The following is a 19,907-nucleotide window of genomic DNA, read 5'->3' on the forward strand; positions in this document are numbered from 1 at the left end:
GATTGGTGTCTGGTAAAGACTACATTCTTTCTCTTCCTCTGCAGCGCTGAAGGAAGCCATACCTCTGGGCAGAGCAACGGGCGAGATCACCAAGCGCTGGCCAAAGCGGTCCAGGTCCACCAGGACACACTGCGCACCATGTACTTTGCTTGACATGTTGTAGTGTTTAGCAATTGTGTACCAAGTTGGATTCACACGAGACCAGCTACACTCAGACCAACAGATGCCCAGCCCTTCCGTGACAGCCAGCATCGAACATGAGACGTCTTTGGTTTTATTAGATCCTCCATTTTCCAGAATGCCTTCCGTCCCAGATTTCAAACTTGGATTTTGAGCTGCAGGCCTGTATGAGACCCCATTGTAGGAAACGTGGTTTGCCAAAACCTATAAGCTGCTCACCGAAAGAGTCCGTGTTTCCTAAAAACAAAACAACAACAAAATGTCCTCAAACCAGTCTATGAACTCTCAGGGCTTTAAAACATTTTTAATTTATTTGGTCATTCGATTTACTCGTTTTTAAAACCTGATTCTCAATGAAATCGCTGGGCTCTAACTAGCTGTGAAGGCTCTGAGCGTGAAAGCAACACCATCACCATTGGGGTTTTAAAGCCTGACCCTAAGAAGTTGTCACTAATGTTGTTCTAGGGGTGCCACGTGCTCTGCAGCCCCAGGGCAGATGGCTGCTTGGTATCCATGGTGTCTCTCGCCTGCCACTGCCTGCCCTCGAGGCCTGAACGAAGGCGTAGTCGCAGAGAGGACAGTCACATGTGTTTGCAGCAGTGACGGGTCCGAGAGATTGGCAGACAAGTGCCATTTTGATAAAAATTTATTTAAAAAGAGAAAAAAATACAATATTACTGACAGTCTAATCATAAGATTTGTCCTGTAGGACTGTGACATTTATTTTCCAAAGTTTCTAAAGAATACGGGTCTGTGGTGGTAAATACAGTACAATCCTTTTTCACTGTTATGTCTTTAATGTAAGAGAAGAATATATATATCTGGTTTGCAGTATTAAATGTGGTAGGTAGATGCTGTTTTCCTTTTGTTGACTATGGGGTGCTTCTTGTGACCTGTTTCCCATATCAGGAGCTGTTTGGAGCCTGGAGACAGGCCACCTCTTGTGGCTTTTAGCGCTTACGTAGAAGAATATGCAACTGGCTTCATGTGACAGCGATGCACCCCTCCTTCTTCCCCTCCCCAGTGTGGACTGTGTAGCTTGTACCTCTGGGAAGGACAGTGTGCTTGCCAGGAATTTGCCGTCCTCCCCTGCCTCATCCATGTGTATCGCTCAGCCGATGAAGCACAAATGGATTTTATTTATTCTTCCATTGCTGGGGAACAAGCTCTCATCAGAGTGCACCTCTCTCTGGGTGCAGTCTGGAAGGTGGCTTTCATAGGATCTATGCACTGAAATGGAGAGAGAGCTGCTGATGGTGGCTCTGCTGACGTGGGATGGGCAGGCAGGAGGAGCTGGCGGTGGGCAAGGCCAGCAGGGAAAGCACAGACTGCTCTGGGCCCCAACCTGGCTTTGCCGACCTAGAGACCATTGAACTGAGAAGGGGACACTACCGAGTGGTTCTGTAGGTGGCAGCAGCCACTTCAGTGTGTGTGTCCAGTGGGGCTCTTCGTGCTTGTCCTGAAGCTGAGTGAGAATCGGATCCGCGTTCCACACACAAGTTCCCAGTAGGAACAGGGCCTCCTCTTCCTTGCTGCTTTCTGCTCTGTGGGTTTTCTCTACCCCTGCTGATGGTCCTCACCCCCCCCCAACTCTGTGTGATTTACCTCTGACCCTGCAGTGGAGGGAGGGTGCCAGCCCACCCCGCCCCCCACCGTGGTTGGCACCTCGTGCTAGAGGACACAGTGCCACCACTGCCCATCATCCACCTGCTCTGCACCTGGTGGTGGGGCAGACACAGTGACCTGGGAAGTCATGCCCTCAGCGGGGTGTGTGTCTGTGTGTGCATGTGGGTGTCTTACTAATGACATTAGTCTCTTCTTGCTGTGTCTTTAAAAATCTTTTAACGTGACAAACCTCGGTCTCAGAAGCACTGGGGCTGCCCGCTATCCCATTGGCAAGTGGCACTTTCTCAGACTGTTTCGAAAAGGATATAAAAACACTTTAACTCACTAAGCACGGTCAGGCTGAAAAACTTGTTCAGCTGGTAAACTTTTAGAATCTGAAATTAGATTGTTTTTAGCTATCCTTAAAACCATATGTCTCACTGGGCGCTGGTGGCACACGCCTTTTATCCCAGCACTTGGGAGGCAGAGGCAGGCGGATCTTTGTGAGTTTGAGGCCAGCCTGGTCTACAGAGTGAGTTCCAGGATAGCCAAAGATACACAGAGAAACCCTACTCTAAAACCAAAATAATAATAAAAATAAAAAAATTATAAAATACAAAAAAAAAAACATAAAAACCATGTCTCAAAGGTGTGTCCTTAGCCCCTTGCCATGGGATCTCAGTCATGCAAATGAGTGTGCTACAATGCAGATTCTCAGGCCTGCTGCCAGCCTTTTGGATCTGGCGCTTGCAGCCGGCTGGGCATCTGTGTTTTAGCCCCTTACCCCCACCCCAATGTGTCTGGAGGCTTTCTGAGGCAGTCCCTCATGAGGCCAAGGGAGCAGGAAGGAACCTGCTTGAGCTCACACCTAGGAGCACTGTGAGCTGGGGAGGACATCTGAGATGGGAGTTTTGTTTGTTTTGATCATCTTGAAGGATAAGTTTTCTTTCTTTTTGATGGGCTAAAGTACTTGAGGAAAGTGCTTTCTTTGGCCCACGCTTATTTGTGACACTTTGAACATGAAAACCTTCCCCAGACCAAACACCCCTGATTGAGTTTAGGTACACATTGTCCACACGTCCCATGGTGCAGTTCATAAATGGCTGGAGTTCCAATTTCTCAGGTAAATAATTGTTTCCCCAAATTTTTTCCCTCCCCTTATTAGCATAAATTTTGAGGTAGTATGAGACCTCAGTCTTCTGTGGGAGCCAGCTATCAGACTGCACCTGCACCTACAGCTGGCGACAAGTGCCGCTAGCTCCTGAAGTATCTCCTTGCGGGAGAAACTTGGCCAAGGTTGAGGTGCCCACTAGCTAGCTGTGTTCCCAACCCCACTGATAAGTAAGGTGTGCCTTGCTTTAAGCAAACTGAATGTGATTGTGTTGTTATGCCCTGTATCCATTTGGAAGGGAAATTAGGGTGTGCCTGTCTCTAAGAGAGGCTGCCCAATCAGACTCCCATGCTGGGACTCTTCCTAGTATATTGTAGGATATTTACTTTTCAAAAACCAGTCATGACTTCAATCCCTTCTCCACTGTGTGCACCATGCAGCAAATTCTCCACGTGCTGATGAAGCAGTTCAAAACTCTAGGGAGACCGTGAGGCCCCATTTTGTAGATGAGCCCTTAATACTATCAAAACTCCCGTCCTGTCACTACGCGTTACCAGCCCAGATTGTCTTAGTTCCCGTCGGCCCTGAAGCTCAGCCTACCTGTACTTCTAGAAAGGGGCTGTCTGGGGATGTCCTCACATGCACACTTGATACTATTTGGTCCATTCTGCTTTCCCCATATTTGGCCTCTTCGCCACTCCTCACACCCACCAGCTTACTGGCCTCTAGGCCACAGGGCACTGCCAGTGGGGAGGCTGCTCGCTCCATGCTGTCTGCAGCTGACCCAACACCTGTTTTCCTAATGTTTACCTGTTACTGAGCGCTGGACAGAAAGACAGCCCCAGCGGTGGGGTTGGGCAGGGTTTTTGTTGTTGTTGTTGTTAGATGTTATTTTATTATTTTTAAGTGCAAATGTTGCTATTTATTTTTTCTCTCCTGCTCTGGTTTGATTCGGCTGAGTTGGCTGTCCCAATGCATGTGGTACCTGATGGACATGGTAGAGATTGTTTCCCCTAACTTTTATAAATGACCCAATGTTTACCTTTGGGCTTGCGGATGCTTTATTTTTGGAAGCCACAGATGTAGTTTTTCTGGATGAATTGTTTTTCTTATAGATGCAGCAGTATGCTTTTGTATTGATCTGCAGGGTGATTATAATTTTATTTTTACAAGCAGTTTTTCAATCAAATTCTATATTTGATACAATGTGTTAAGGGTAGACCAGCCCCGAGTCATGCAGCTGGGACCCTTGAGTGTCCAGGAGGCCTTAGGGCTGGGTGACCTCTCTTGGCCCTGTGGTGGTAGCACTGACTGGTCACAGGAACCTTCAGGGTCCTTCAGCGTGACCCTGACCTTTTGGATTGTTACAAGGATTTCATGGGCATTTTGCTACGCAGGCAGTGGACAATCCCCGTGGCCCCAGACAAGCCATAAGCAACCTTTCTGTGACCTCCCTGACTCATTTCTACACCCCTGAAAAAAGGAATGTGCCCTAAGTAGAAGTTACACTCCCTTGGTGTTCATATGCCTCATTTGCAAATGTAAACACTTTGTTTGTTTTAAGCCCTTCCCCACAGTAACCGTGCTGCCTGGCTCGCTGCAGGCAGTGCGCTAGCTCTGTTCTGGGTGCCCTGTTGCAGACCCGCTGGCTCCTGGAAGTTGCACTGATCTTGCGACAGTTTTCTTTACTGCATCCAACTCCATATCTGCTGTACTCATTGAAGTGATTGTAAACAGATCCACAGTGGCAGGAGTTGATGTTTATGTGGGACATTGCCTTGCTTCTGCGATCCCAACACACATTTCAGTATTATATGCTAGAGTGTGCAGACTGGATCTGTTCTCTCAAGCATTGTGGACTAGCCGTGTCTTGTTTTCAGACAAGAAGTTCTCCACCTCTGCACAGGACAGCATGCTCTCCGAGACCTGAAGGCTTGAATGTAAATGGATTAGTTAGGAGTCTTTGTGGCGCTTTTGGTCTGTTTAGTTTTCTTGTGATCTGCCAGGCCCCCAGAACTATGTCATTCTAGTTCCTGTGACCTGTGTCAACTTGGATGACATCGGAATGGCCCAGCCAGTGTTAACGGGCCATCGCTGTATTTCTTTGACTGGCCCTCAACTTAAAGCTGTGAGGTCACTGCTGTGTCAGACTGTCGTTTATGGTGCATCGATGGATGGCAGGGACATCTGAAGCCCAGTGCAGGCCCTCATGCCTTGTGACCCTGCTGGGTTCTAAGTACAGGCTCTCTCTAGTCAGCCCCACATAAACTGTCTGTGGTCAGGGTACCCAGTGTCTGAAACAAAAGGAGCTTTTACATTCAAACCGCTGTGTGTGTGTGTGTGTGTGTGTGTGTGTGTGTGTGTGTGTGTGTGTGATGTCAGTGCCATTGCAGAGCCCTCACCTTGTGTCTTTTGGATTTGTTCTGCCATTTATTGTCTCAAGTTGAATGTATCGGCTTAGCCAAATCACTACAGAAGGTGGTTTCTCCAAACCTTTTAGACAGATGCATAAAAGCTACCTCTGACTTCTCATTGGTTTGTGTTTGCTCTGAAGCACCGCTATCCACACTGAATATAGCCAAAATATCACCTGAATCAACTGAGTTGTGAACTCCTCTGTTCAGCTCTGGCTTGAAAATGTGTGTGCCATACTGTGACCTGGGGCGGCCCCCTCTGCTATCGCTGACCAGGGATAACCTCAGCACCGCCCAGCTACAAGAGTCTATCACCTGAGAGGCTGGCAGAAGGGCTTCTCTGCATGGGGAACGTACATCCTCCAGGCTGTTGGAAGCGACTCCATGCAGGGCCACATGTGGCTGAGCCTGGAGGCAGCCTGTTCCTGCCTAGTTTTGCATCTTTTCCCCTGCTTGCTTACTTATGAATGGGTTCCTTGCTCTCTCCTTCCTTTTTATACACTATAAACTCATAAAGGTGCTCCAACACCGACTCGTGCAGATAATGTATTTAAAGCAGTTGCATGGATTCAGACAGTACAGGCACAGCTAGCTGACCTTTGATCTTGGGTTTGAATGCGACGGACTGAAAGCTCTGTGCTCTCGCCCTAGGCCCTCAGATGGAAGGAGTAATGGGCTCTTTTTGAGTACAAGTCCCCACTCGTGTTTGACAGTGCATGTCTGACTTAGAGGTTTGCCATGGGGACCCGCCACCTCTAGCCAGATCTCCTGTGGTCGTCCACTTTGCTGTCCAGAAGGCCATCCTTATACATCATGGCTCTACCTTCATCCCTTTGGCCTCTCTCTTAAAGTTTACTTGGCCTCATTTTGAAAAGTCAGCATAAGCTCCCAGATTCCTCCACTAATTGACTTAGGAAATCATGACACAGTTGGACAGTGTCATGAAGGCCTGGGTATTGAAGGGCATGTGGAGGGGCCTCTGCCAAATGTCTCTGCAACCCTCCTCTCTAGTTGTAATGCATTGTTGGGGGTGGGGTGTCACCTTCCATGCTTTTGGTGTGCAAGCATTTGTGGCACCCGGGTCATTTGGATCCTCTGGCTTGGCTGAGGGTTTGGTGAGAATCCAGGGAGGCACAGGGCTCTAGACATACTCTGTCTAGGGCCTCACCCAGGTACAGTGGTATGAGCTACAGTCCTCAGAGGGCACCAGCAAGAGGAACCTTCCCTCTTCTGGGGGATACCAAGCAACCCAAAGCCCTGGCCACTGCAGTTTTGAGGGCTAAAAGGTTGCAGGAGCTCTCGTTTTTGTACAGACAGTACCTTCTTCCCTGAGGGGTCACCAGAAAACAATTGTGGGAACCTTCCTCATTCAGTTCTTCCTGCCTCTTCAAACTCCTTAACATCAGTGTGGTCACAAGAACACTCAACACCAGCTACCAGCAGAGTGAGGTATACCTGTGGGGACAGGTCGTAATGGCCGCTGGAGGTTGAAGCAGGGGCTAATCTTTAGTTGACCCTACCCACGGAGCTCGTCACTCCTCAGTTCCTCCTTGCAAACTGTGATGCCGCCCTGCAGCCATAGAGGCACCCTAAGTCCCATCCTGGGTCTTTTGTGTCCTCACAAGCAGGCTCGCCTTTTGCTGGGGTTTGAGGTCAGGTCTTTTGTTCTCTGCCCCTCAGCTCAACCGTCTGTTGTATAGGAAGTAGGTTTAGAGGGAATTGGAATTGTGTCTTTGTGAATCTGTGTGACGTCCTCGGGCGGAAGGTGCTATTTGGTCCTAATGGTATTTTGGAATGCTTTTTCATTGTTGTTACTCTGTTCTGTGACGTGGGTCACTTAAACCGAAAACAGAGGACTCCAGCTTTGACATGCCTATAATGGCATTCTTATCTCTGACCTTCTCGAGCCAGGGATGAAGCAGTTCCCTAGCCTGGTCTCATTAAAACCACCCTCCCTGTCAAGGGATGTTTTTGTTGGTTTTAACAGGGGAAGTGATCTGCTTTTTTTGGTTTGTTTGTTTTTTTTTTTTTTTTTTAATTGCATAGACAAGGCCTTTGCCTGTGAAGCACTGGCTGTGGGTGGATAATACATTAACAGTAACAATTTTGGTTCCTCTTTAAAACCAAATAGACCAATGTGATTAAACCCCGAAAGGGTACAATTCCCCATTAAATTGGAATTTGAGTCCTGCGTTTGGAAAAGAATTTTAGTGTAGTTGTTAAAAGTTAAGAATTTATAACTGTAGGCGCAAATGAGTTTTTGTTTAACAACAACAACAAAAAAAAAAAGGTTGTAAGAGAATGATTGTAGGCTTCTGTGCAACAAAGTGTCTACCGCCTCAAATGCAGGAAGAGAATGTAACCCTGAACCCAGACTCTTTCCTCTCATACTTCAGATTACCTGCCTAATGTGTATTGAGGGGTTTAACCCTGGGTTTTTATCAATTTTTCTAGTTTTATTTTATTTTTATAAAATAACTGAAAAAGAACCAAAAATGAATTCAGAAGTTCCCCCTGTGGCTCCTCGCCCAGTCTTATCCCCCCCCCACCCACACACACTGAAGCATTTTTTGAAGACATTTTGAATCAAAATGTATTACATCCATTTAACGTTTGCTACTTTCTGAGAAGTGGAGTGGCTCCAAAGGCCTGTTTTCAGGTGGTACTCTGTATGTCATGGACATGTTTGTACCTGTACAGTGGATCTGTATGACGATGTCTTGTGCTTGCAGTTTAGAAACCACGCAGTGCTGTTTTGTAAATTGACAGTTCCTGTGTAAACTATTATTTATGACCCTTGGCCCCTCTGTATAATTTTTCATTTGCTACATGGATTGTACAATTAATTATAAAATTATAGTACCTGCTAAACTCAACTTTGAGGCTTCATGTCATTGTCTTCAGTCTGATGCCAGTCTGTGGATCGTCAGGATGCCCAGGCCTTGCTTGATACCAGTAGTGATGTCACTTTAAATTAAGCCTTAATCAGATAGTGAATTTGTACATTTCAGAGTATGCAAAAAATAAAAAATAATATAGGCAGATGCGTTTCAACTGTCCAGATCCAGATGCTCAATCGTAACTCCAGCACGTGCTCCCTCTGGAGTTAAAAGGGGTCGCTGTTAGGGTTACATTCTTCCCCTCATTTGTGCTCTCCGTCTTGGCTTGATGGGAACAGGTCGGTTGTGCGCGTTTCTGTACCGGTCTGGCTAGAGACCTCGGCAGGGTCATCTTCAAACGCCTGGTTCTCTCCTCCAGTCTGAGATGAGCCTTGGCTGCTGGGAACACGACTGAGACATAGGTTTTCCCAGCCTGCTCCTAGGCCAGGCTCTCAGCGGGCACTGCCACCTGTCACTGCTTCTGAATAAATCACAACAGATTTTTGTTTCTGTAAAAGCATCTTCAATCTTGGGATAAGATAGAGGGGACCCAGCTTTCTATACAATGTGGATCTACCTCAGTTAAACAGTTGGGTGCTATTTACTAAGTCTGTCAAATTAAATTGGAAAATGTAACCAAACAGTGGGACGTAACGAACTCCACATGAAACTTGAAATCATCGTTTCCGTTTATTTAATGATATTTTTATTTATTTTGTGCCTTTTCTGTTAACCCTAATACATTTTTGAAATTCAGAATAGTCATTTTCTCTTGCAAGTGGGGAGCCCCGCCTGATCATGCCAGTATCCCATCTGACTGCTCTCGTTGTTACTTGGGATCCCAACCTGCCTTTTTGGAAAAGGGAGGGGAAAAATATGTCCAAGAGCAAATTTTACACAAACATTATTCACATAACATACCCCAGCTATTCTATGCATGTGTTCATAACTGTCACTTCCATTTCTGTGCCATTGAAGAGGCACACACCCAAAAACAGACACCCCAAGTACTCGTTTCTGCTTTTTTTTTTTTTCTTTTTTGCTGACCATATCCCTCTTCCTCTGGCATGTTTTGTATAAGACTTTATTTCATAAACAGCAAATGGACTGTTGTCGATTCCATCTCCTAGTTTGCATGGTGGAAGTGCTAAACACCACGGGCACTGGAGAGGGCACCACGCCCGTGGCCGTCTGGAGGTGGGGAAGGTGTGCGCTCTGCCGCAGCCCATGGTTTCTGAAGTCAGGAACACTTTTTGATGGGTAAGAAAATAAGATCGGAGATCAATGACTTTCCACATTTTTATATTTGGCAGTTTACAAGTCTAGACTTTTCCTACTATGGCAATCTTTTTTTAACAGTTCTTTGGCGGTAACACAATATTTTGGAGTCTTATGAATTTGATTTTATACCAATCAGAAATAAAGTTAGGAATCTTTCCTGTAGTGTATGTATAGTCTTAGTCTTTTAAAGAGATCTCTGGATTTTAGAAGAACCAACTGTACTTGGTGGCAAGATTCCGAAAGGTGATTTGGGAAACACCCGCTCCCCCTTTTCTCTACCTCTCCCACCTCTCCCCTTTGCAGGATCTCAAAGGAAAACAAGTAAGAGAAGGGATGATTCTCTTGTTAGACGTGTGTGGGTTTGGTTTGGTTTTGAAGCTTCCATCAGGTTGATACGTAAGCTATATTTTATAGACTAAATCCCCCTTTAGTATGCTGCATATGGATATGAAGCTCAGAGCTGTTGCACTTTCTCTGTAATCAATGCCCTACAATTGGCTTGCCGGAAGCATTTTATTTTAACCTGACGAGTACTTTGGGCAGGTGATGAAATTAACATAGGTACCTCAAGTCAAAGACCTGCGTGTGCTGCATTTCGGTTTGTTGTTTTGGTGGGTTTTTTGGTTTTCTTTTTAATTTGGGTTTTTTGGGTTGTTTTTTTTTTTAGCTTTTCTATGTAGCATTATATTTTACTTGTTTTGATATTATGCTTTCTGGACCCCATTAGTCTGTTGAAAGAAAAACCCAAAGTTAGTATCCTCCTTTTTTCTCCCTGCAGTATGTGGTTCTAAAGGTCACCCTACATAGGAATCTTTCCCCAAGCACACTGAGGAAAAGGGTACTACGCATCTCAGCAGGCCGCGCCGCTCAGATCTTTGTGTTCATGCTGCTTCCTCGGTTTCCTTCTCCACATCACCCAAGGGTGGGTACCTTCAGTGCAAAGTTGTGGCATCTTAACTTTAACACACAGACCTCATGGGTGTCCGTCCTTTGAGTCAGTAGCATGGCCTAAAGGCAATGACAGGGTGCAGCAGCTGGGCAGTCTGGCCTTGGAGCAGCCGCCTTTCCTGTCTTTCTCGGCACTCGCCCACATTGACCTGGTTGGGTGGTCTGCATGGACAAGACAGCTGGTGAGAAAAGCTGAATGCTGAGACACCGTGCATCTCTTGTCGTGTTTAAGCTTAGCTGGGTCCTTTCAAGTTTGTTTTCACAGCTTACTAGGTTAAATAGTTTGCACTATTTTTGCAATAAATTCATGGGAAACCTAACAGCTACTTACGTTGTTCTTACTGTGTGTATAAACTAATACTGAAAGTTTGGTATAGTGTTTTTCACCTCCTTCTGTAGTCCCCCTAACATGCACAGAATGCTGTAAATCTGATAAAATATGTGAATGATATTTTATAAAGTTATTTTGTATGGTGTCAATTTTGTTTTGCCTCATAGTATGTCAGCAAAAAAATAAATAAAATTCCTCATATTTACAGCTGCCTATTCCAAAGATGTCTAGTTACTGTCTCCCTTGAGAGCACTGGCAAATGCACAAGCTGAGTCCAGTGTCCCTGGTAGAGTGCATCCTTCCTCTGTTCTGCAGAGCTCTGTACCCAAGGACCAGAAGTGTGGAGTATAAGAGAGCTAGGGGTGTCGTCTACACCAGCAGCACAGAGAAACGAGAAATCATTCAGTTGAGCCAGCCATGGACAAGGCTCTGATCTGAGCTCCAGACTGTGAAAACTGACACCTGATTTTTTTCCCCCTACATGAAGCTAGCTAGCTCTGTTGACCTATGTGGTGTAAACGTGGTGGTGCTCTCAAGTCCCTGGAAGCCTCTCCAGGATGATTGAAAAGTGAAGGTGGTGTCAGAAAAGGGTGGGTGGGGGGACGCAGGCAACTGAAAGTCCCTAGAATGAACTGAACATTTGCTGTGGCAGACCTGTGCACACCTAGTTCCCTGGATAGTCTGGAATGTGGGGTGGGTACCGCTAACAGTTCTCCATTAACAGCTTAATTGGGTGGGGTAGGTTCTGTCAATAGAACGATTCTTAACATAATTATGGGTGCGGGGTTCTCTGCAGGCTCCCCAGGGCGATGGTTCCTGTAATGATTTTTAGGAGGGAAAAGGCTCCTGACAACCACAGCAGCAACAGGCAAATGACTCCTAATGCTCTGCTTTGTTCATCCAGTCTTTTCAACTGGAACAGTGGTTGCCAGGGTAACATGGGGATGAAGATGCTGGAAAGAGAATCATTTTTAAAAACAGATGTGGAAGGTAAAGTGGACAGGATCCCAGCACATAGGCAGAGGTAGGGAGATCTCCGAGTTCTAGGCCAGCTAGGGCTACACAGTGAGACCCTGAAGGGAAGAGAAGAAATGTGGTCATTAGCATGTAGAGGCAGAGATTAACCGAGGGTGGTGGGGAAATATTTGGGGTGTTTTGTGTATTGAATAGTGAGCAAGACTGACAGGCCCTTATACCCTGATTTTTGGGATGTTGAGACAGGATTACAAGTACCAGGCCAGCCTTGGCTACATATGCAAGACTATTCAAAAAAAAAAAAAAAAAGCCTTCCCAGTGTCCAGCAAACACAGAAGACTTTTTTCAGTTGCATGGGATTGATGAGCTGGGCTCTCCTCTGGGAATTGGGCAGCTACGTACATGTTGCTGCTGTTTGTTTTGGTGCCCAGAGTCCAGTGGCCCTATGCCTGCTAAGCATGAACTCTGTCTGGTTCATATCTCCAGCCAGAAATGCTAACTCTGAAATTTCACAAAATTATCAGTAAGACATCAGAAAAAGCAAAGAACCTGAATTTACTCCAATAAAGCATGTTACTGTAAAATATATACAGACCTTTAATGGGAAAGGAAAAGCAAATTCTGTACAATAAAAATGCATAGTCCTTTTTTTTTCTTTTTTTTTTTTTTTTTTTTTTTTTTTGGTTTTTTGAGACAGGGTTTCTCTGTGGTTTTGGAGCCTGTCCTGGAACTAGCTCTTGTAGACCAGGCTGGTCTCGAACTCACAGAGATCCGCCTGCCTCTGCCTCCCGAGTGCTGGGATTAAAGGCGTGCGCCACCAGCGCCCGGCTTTGCATAGTCCATTTCTTAAAAAATACAAAAAATTCAAAGGTAGTACAAGTACATGAGCTACATGTGTAGCCATTCGTGAGAACTGGTATCCCTGGGATCAGACAGCTGACATGGAGCTTCCAGGTCCTCCTGCAAGTTCAACATGAAGCTCAGGGGTATGTGCTTCTGTACCCAAAGCCACAGCAGTGCCAATGCCCAGGGCTCTTTCCTGCTAGGAGAGGAGACGGCTCCAGTCCTTCCCACTGCAAGAGGGAATACAAGCTCCAAGTCTGCGAGTGGCCACCACTTCCCAGCTGTGAGTCTGTCCTTGAGCTTCTCACAGCACTCACTCGGAGCACTTCTTGCTGGCTTAAGCCAGTACTTCACCAATGTCACTTTCCTCACCATCATTTTCTTCCTCCTCTTCTTCCCTCTTCTCTTTGAGCATTTTCAGGTACTTACTAGCTAAAATCTTCTTTGGTAATATATCTTTAAAAAACAGGAAGTATGTCAGTAATTGCTTATGGTGAACTATGAAACAATTTCAAAATGTACCTAGTTCCAACTTAGAAACCTTCTAAAGGAGATGGAATGACAGAAACGGGTTGTTTTCTGGTGCATGCTAATACAAACCTGTTCACATTCTACAGATGGACCCACCCTGATTTGTGACCCACCCTGTCCAAGCAAGCTGAGGAAGGATGGACTGGCCCCTGGGCTAGACAAAGCTCTTTCTATCCAAGGCTGCATGTACCAGTTGCTGTTGGTGTGGGGGGGAACAGGACAAAGTACACAGTTCGGAGCGAGTCTGCTAGTCAGCCAAGCATCTTGTATACACTGCCAACTTCTACAGTTCATGGGGGGCCACAAACTCCTTCCTGTGCCAAGTCAGATAAACCGATAGAGTGGAACAATAGTGGGACAAAAAACCTCACTATGCATATTTTTTGTTTGTTTTTTGTTTTTTAAACCAGAAAGTCCCAAAGACTAGGTACCTGCAAGAAACTGAAGGGTCTCCGAGTCCTCTGCAGTGCTGGCTAGGTCACTGTATGTCAGTGCTTTCTTGGCTTTACCACTGCCGTGTCTGTAGGAACAGGTGGCTAGATACTGAACAAAGAGTTCCTAAACCAACAACAACAACAAAAATCAAATGAAAGGTCAACTTTGAAAACTTGCCACAGACTTTCTAAGCTTAAAATTCCATTAATACTTCTGATTATCTTGGTTCCTCAAATTAAATTACAGGAAATCAGTTTAGAGGAGAAAGAAACATGAGATCAGAAAAGAAGCATGCCTGGGTAGAGTAGGAGGCAGCAGGCATTTTCTAATGCTGAGCTTAGGTGTGCAACACGAACAATACTTACAAGTGATCATGAACAATGGCTCTGGTTTCAGGGGAGTGCTGTGGCCCACACGTATCATGCCAGCACTCTGGAGGTGGAGGCAGGAGGCACAGGAGAGCAAGGGCAGCTATGGATACAGCACAAGTTCCACTCGGGCCAGTCTGAGATACAGGAGCTATCTGTTTTTGTTTTGTTTTGTTGGTTTTTCAAGACAGGGTTTCTCTGTGGTTTTGGAGCCTGTCCTGGCACTAGCTCTTATAGACCAGGCTGGGCTGGTCTCGAACTCACAGAGATCCGCCTGCCTCTGCCTCCAGAGTGCTGGGATTAAAGGCGTGTGCCACCACCGCCCGGCTACAGGAGCTATCTGAAACCGGTGGTGGGGGTGGGGTGGAGTGTCCCCAGCCACTACAATAAATGGAGCGAACATTCAAAAATTCTGCCTGCCAACGATTTTATTTAGCTTACAGTTTATTGAGACAAAGTCTCACTCTGTAATCCAGACTAGCCTTGAATTCCTGGAGATGCCCCTGCCTCAGTATCTCAAACGCCTAGATTACAGATGTGAACTCGCACGTATCTGTATCTCGGAAACACATTTTCAGTCTACTTGAATCCCTTGTGGAAGGGTATTCACTCAAAACTATAGTAAAATCCAACAACCTCAAGCTGAAAAGTGACATCTCAATTTGCCGATGTACTCTGGGGACCTGACAAGACTCAGAAATAAGGTAAACTGAGCCCTTCCCAAGGTTCAGCTAGGAAGGGATGAAAGAAGCGTCTGCATAGTTCTTAGATCCTTAATGCTAGGATGAATCTGAACGGAAGCTTTGAGTCCCCGGGACCACACAGAAACAAGTAGCTCCTCCATGATCTTGACGATTTAAAAATAGACGTGTTCTGTAAATAGTACACCATTGTCTAAAAGGGGCTTGTCATCCTAAGACTGCTATTTGGCGGTCCCGGACCTGTCCAAGGACAGTGGGAACTACTGTATTTTGCCAGGCTGTACTTAACGCTCTGTGCAAAGTGACAAGATTTGCACCCACACTGGCCCTGCTTCAAAGCATTGTAAAAATACTAACTTTGAAGTGGAAGTATAAGCTGGAAAACGATCTAGAGGTAGTTATTAAGGCCAGGTCTCCTAACAGGAAGATTCCTGGACCACCACTAACAAGACCAAACTTTAAACAAGAAGCGGTAGTAAGAATTTTTAATCCAGGCTGGTGGTGGTGGCGCACGTCTTTAATCCCAGCCCTCGGGAGGCGGAGGCAGGCGGATCTTTGTGAGTTCGAGGCCACCCTATTCTACAGCGTGAGTTCCAAGGCAGCCAGGGCTATTCACGGAGAAACCCTAAATCGAAAAACCAAAATAAAAAAAAAAGAAGGAAAAAAAAAGAATTTCCAATCCCAGCACTCAGAAGGGTTTGGTAGGGCTGCTGTAGAATAACAAGTGGCCAAAACCAAATAAGCGGGGCTTGGTGGTGCCCGCCTTCAATCCGAGCACTCGAGAGGCTGAGGCAAGTGGATCTCTTTCGAGTTTGAGGCAATCCTCGTCTACACAGTTCGGGGATAGAGAAACATATTGCGACCTGTCTCAAAAAATAAAACAAAATAAAAATGCAAAGCGATCGGTGTTGGAAGGGGGCTGTGCGGTTAACACTTGTCTCTTAAGTCGAACTTGTAACCACCTGCTGTCTACACAGACCCTCACAGCGTGCGGAGGCCTGGGGATCCGGAGACTGCCAGGCGGGCCACCCGGGAAGCTTCGAGAGCACGAATCACCCCGCCGTAGTCCGCGACAGAAACCGGGGGCAGAACCCGCGCAGCCGCACAAGGGAGGCTGGGCGCGCGCGCGAGGCACGGCGGGAATGACGCGCTGGGGCGGGACGCGAGGAACGCTGGGAGCGAAGTGAGGACGCAGAGCGGAAGCAGCCTAGCGGAGGCGCGGCGCGGGTGGGCGGGGCTGAGACCACAATGGGGGGGGGTATGGGAGCGCGCAGGCGCGAGAAGGAGGTTGGGGCGCGCGGCCCCGCAGGACAGCCGTCAGGTCGGGTGTGTGCGGAGCCCGGGGAGCGGTTAGTGCCCGCACCCGCCCCTCACGCCGCCCCGCCGGCCGCTCACCGTGGCCTTGGCCGTGAGCACCAGCGCCTCCTGGTTGATGCTGGACACCTCAGGAGAGCTCTTCATGATGACTCGGATGCGGGACAGGGGCAGCGACACGAGCCGCTGTTCCCCGCACTTGTCCTTACCCACGGCCGCGTCCGCCATCTTCTGCGTCCGGGCGGCCCGTGATGCCCCGCGCGTCCGCGCCTGCGCAGACGCCGTGGCGCGCGGTGGCCCGAAAGCTTGGGTGATGGCACCCAGGAAAATCCCCTCGGAAACGCCGCGGCTGCCGACCGGAAGAAGCGCTTCCGGGCCTCCGACTGCGTTCGGGAATCCCCGAGCTGCACAGGCCGGCCCCTTCAAATGCCAGAGAAAGAGAAATGTGGTCTGAGGCCTCGTTCTGGAGGTCGCCAGCAAGCATGTGCCACACTGGTAATCAGATGGACGGTGGCCGGAGCAGGAAGGAGCAACGGTTTGGCCAGGGGAGTAGGGAGAAGTGGTCTCTGCCCGTGCCTCGAGGCCCGTGGGGATTAGCCTGTTAAAGAGGTGGCTGAGCTAGATGGCCCTTGAGCGCCCTGTAAGCCCACCACAAAACCAAGAGGGTCACCAAGCGTTCGAGGCCAGCGCAGTCACACAAGACCTTGTTGAAGAAGATGGACCATGTCTGGAGGAATAGGAAGCAGAGAAGGTAGAATGAAGGCTGTTAGAAACATACGAGCAAGTGGTAATCCGTATGGCAGTGTCCAAGAATAGCAGGAAGTCGTGGGCCAGGGCGGGTGGAACCATGAGACCGTGGGCTTCAGCCTAGATAGGTTGTGAAGTAAAGTTGGTGCGGCCCAGAGAGGACAAAACTCCTAAATTGGCATTAAATTTAACTGGAGGAACTAAATGCGCAGGGTTTCGTAGGTTGGATCGTGTTAGGGTTCAGTGTTGTCTTTATCATCGTGTACCCTGGCCCAAATAAGCACAAAATAGAGCTGGCCCTCAGGATCTTTGGGGAATCGGTTCTAAGATCCCCACATAGACTGAAATTGCACCTGCTTAAGTCTTTTAAATACAGAAGGTGACAGTTGCATAGAGCCTAGGCACTGTCTCCTCATACAATGCCTGTCCTCTCTTGTTACCCTGGATAAGTGCTTTGTGAATGCTATATGAGCAGTTGCCAGATGGTTAGGGAGCAATGAGGAAAGGTTGCTATATGTCTCCTCAACAGACGTGATTCCGTGAACCCCCCTCCCAATACCGTGTATTCCAGGTTGGTTGAAGTCCATCGATGTAGAATTTATGTCCAGTGTTAGTATCAGGCACAAGGGGACAGCCAGTGAGCAAGTCAGCCGTGTTGCCTGCTCTCAATAAGATTATGTTCAGACCCAGATGTACTGGAAAAGAATACCATTTCCAGTGGGAAGTGTCATGCCTGTGGTGGTAGGCTGGCCTCTAAGAAGTGACATTGTGCTCAGATCTGAAGAAAAGGAGAGCTGTACAGGAAGGCTGAGACAAGAAGAGTATTGTCTGTTATGTGCTTTGTCTCACACAAGTGAGGCAGACAAGCATAAGGAATAGTTTATGGGATGTCACGTGGCTTGAGCTGTGCACGCACTCTGAACAATGCAGCTAACAACCTAGGACATTTACCACCCCCAACCCCATCATGCCACACACACACTGTTCTGGACAATAGAATAAGTTTTTCCTTCTCTTAATTGGCATCAAACTTACGTTCTATTCGGTTGTACTCTAGTTATGAAAGGAGATGAAGGAGGCCAGCCAGTCTGAACTAGTTTGGAGTACATGCAAAATAGGGCAAATCATCCTTAAAGCGAACTTTTAGGAAAACCCCATTTGCCATCTTATGCGTGTGTGTAATTGAATGTGCATGTAATTAGAATTCTACATTATGGGGACACGTACAGTAGAAAAGAGGTTGTAATAATCTGTCAAAATAGTGACCCACCCTTCTATGAAGATGAAAGCAAAAGAAAAAAAAGTGACCCACCCAAAGTCCACCCCTTGTAACTAACTCCCTTCAGATCTCAGAAGCTAGAGCAATAGCCTGAACTCCTGTGACCCTCTAGTCTTTGGACTGTGCATTCCTAATCTATATTGTTTTGCTCTGAATAAAGTTTCCCTGCTTTTTTGCGATCTGTGTGATGCGTGATCTTTTCTTTTTCTTTCTTTCTTTTGTTTGTTTGTTTGTTTTTTGGAGATGGTTTCTCTTTTCCCTGCTATTTCGCTATCTGTGTGATGTGTGATCTTTTCTTTTTCTTTCTTTTGTTTGTTTGTTTTTTGGAGATGGTTTCTCTGTGCAACAGCCCTAATTGTCCTGGAAGTCTCCTTGTAGATCAGGCTGGCCTCAAACTCACCTAGATCCATCTGCCTCTCAAGTGCTGGAATTAAAGGCATGTGCCACCACTGGTCTGCACCTTCTAATTCTTTAAGAGGCCAAGGATCTCTAAATGCCCAGACCAAAGCCTCCAGTAGCAAACACTAGGACATGGCCAAACAAGGAACTGCTCAACAGAAAACCCAGGAGATGCTATCAGATTGGCCCTGGAAGGTTTTTAGTTTGTTTATTTAGCTGGTTATTTTTGTACAGCTTGTTTTGAGAAGGTTGGAAACAGGATGAGAGGTGAGATGAGGAAGATGTCTGGAGAGCCCAGAGAAATGAGAATTCCCAAAGAGGAGGGGGGGGAGATTGAGTCATGATAGTCATTTGGGAAGTAGGGAAAGGAGCTAAGTCTGAAAAAGGGCAAATGCCTGCCACTTCAGAGAAAGATGAGTTTTTCAGCCTAGACAGCAGGAGCCCTGAAGACTGCTGGCCTCCTTGCTTATGCTGTTGCTATGTCAGACCTGACCACGTTAGAGAAGGAAGGCTTTATGTTGACTCAGTTCCAGGGCATAGTCAGTCATGGCAGAAAGTCAGCAAGTCATGGCAGGCAGTAGGAGCTTCAAGTAGCTGGCCGTGTTATGTCAGCCTTCAGCAAACAGGGACGAGTGCTGGTGCTCAGCTGGCTTTCTCTCTCTTTTTTTTGTTTGTTTTTCGAGACAGGGTTTCTCTGTAGCTTTGGAGCCTTGTCTTGGAACTAGCTCTTGTACACCAGGCTGGCCTCGAACTCACAAAGATCCATCTGCCTCTCTCCCGAGTCCTGGGATTAAAGGCATGCACCACCACGGCCCTGCTTTTTTTTTCTTTTTTAAAAAATGTGTAGCCCAGGCTGGCCTCGAACTCATGATCCTCCTGCCTCTGCCTCCTTCAAGCAAATCCAGTGTGCGCCACCACAACCCGCACGTTCTCCTTTCTAATACGTCTGGCAGATTAGGGTTGTTATGCCCAAATCTGCAAAGTCCCCACAAAAGCCAAGAAGGAGACCGAGTCCCATATGTAAAAGCAAAGAGCCTATATTTTAATCTAATTTGCAAACAGTCTCTCCACATGTTCAATGTATTGAAATAAATGGAGAGCCCCGAGTTCAGTTAGAATTGGGTTTTTAAACCGGGCAATGGTGGCGCACGCCTTTAATTCCAGCACTCAGGAGGCAGAGGCGTGGTCTACAGAGCTAGTGCCAGGACAGGCTCCAAAGCCACAGAGAAACCCTGTCTTGAAAAACCAAAAAAAAAAAAAAAAAGAATTGGGTTTTTATAGTAGTAAAGGTGGGGGTGAAGGATTTCTGAGGTTTAGGACCCCTGATTGGCTGACATTTGTCTAGGGTTGTCCTGGTGAGTGTGTTCTGGAAGGTGATCCTATCTACATCTGTTGGAATGTTAGACATTTCCTTTGAATGGTCTGTTCTTGGGTGGTGGTCGGGTAATCTCAGTTTGTGGTTCCTTCTGCTACCAGGTACTGCTTTAGGGTAAACTACTGAAACTCAGGCCTCTTGTTAAATTTACTGATGGTCAATAGCTGAGTTCTACTCTGGCAGGTGATAAT

The 19,907-nt window shown here is 47.0% G+C and overlaps 2 protein-coding genes across 2 annotated transcripts in view; one reads left to right on the forward strand and one right to left on the reverse strand.

Annotated features, from left to right (window-relative positions):
• Window positions 1-10,956, forward strand: part of Ago2 (argonaute RISC catalytic component 2) — an 83,558-nt gene extending 72,602 nt beyond the window's left edge. Inside the window, exon 19 of the mRNA XM_050145011.1 lies at window positions 45-10,956. Within this exon, the coding sequence (XP_050000968.1) occupies window positions 45-153 (109 nt within the window). The 3' untranslated portion in view covers window positions 154-10,956. The remainder of the gene's footprint in view (window positions 1-44) is intronic.
• A 1,302-nt stretch (window positions 10,957-12,258) lies between these two features.
• Window positions 12,259-18,086, reverse strand: Chrac1 (chromatin accessibility complex subunit 1). The gene is made up of 3 exons (XM_050145012.1): window positions 15,998-18,086; window positions 13,530-13,656; window positions 12,259-13,023 (listed from the first exon to the last, which is right to left on the reverse strand). Exons 1-3 carry the CDS (start codon window positions 16,142-16,144, stop codon window positions 12,905-12,907), a joined length of 393 nt encoding a protein of 130 aa, XP_050000969.1. The 5' UTR covers window positions 16,145-18,086; the 3' UTR covers window positions 12,259-12,904.
• Window positions 18,087-19,907: the final 1,821 nt, after the last annotated feature.

The sequence above is a fragment of the Alexandromys fortis genome, unplaced genomic scaffold (genome assembly GCF_014885135.2).
Source record: "Alexandromys fortis isolate MF-2015 unplaced genomic scaffold, M_Fortis_MF-2015_v1.1 scaffold_2_1_26212458, whole genome shotgun sequence".
In the NCBI taxonomy this organism is placed as follows: domain Eukaryota; kingdom Metazoa; phylum Chordata; class Mammalia; order Rodentia; family Cricetidae; genus Alexandromys; species Alexandromys fortis.

Excerpts from the sequence above, each read along its gene's own strand:
- Chrac1 (XM_050145012.1), bottom strand. The coding sequence starts at position 16,144 with ATGGCGGACGCGGCCGTGGGTAAGGACAAGTGCGGGGAACAGCGGCTC. Across the intron at positions 13,657-15,997 it reads TGCTCACGGCCAAGGCCACG|GAACTCTTTGTTCAGTATCT; the intron begins GTGAGCGGCCGG and ends TTGTTGGTTTAG. Across the intron at positions 13,024-13,529 it reads GACCCTTCAGTTTCTTGCAG|ATATATTACCAAAGAAGATT; the intron begins GTACCTAGTCTT and ends TGTTTTTTAAAG.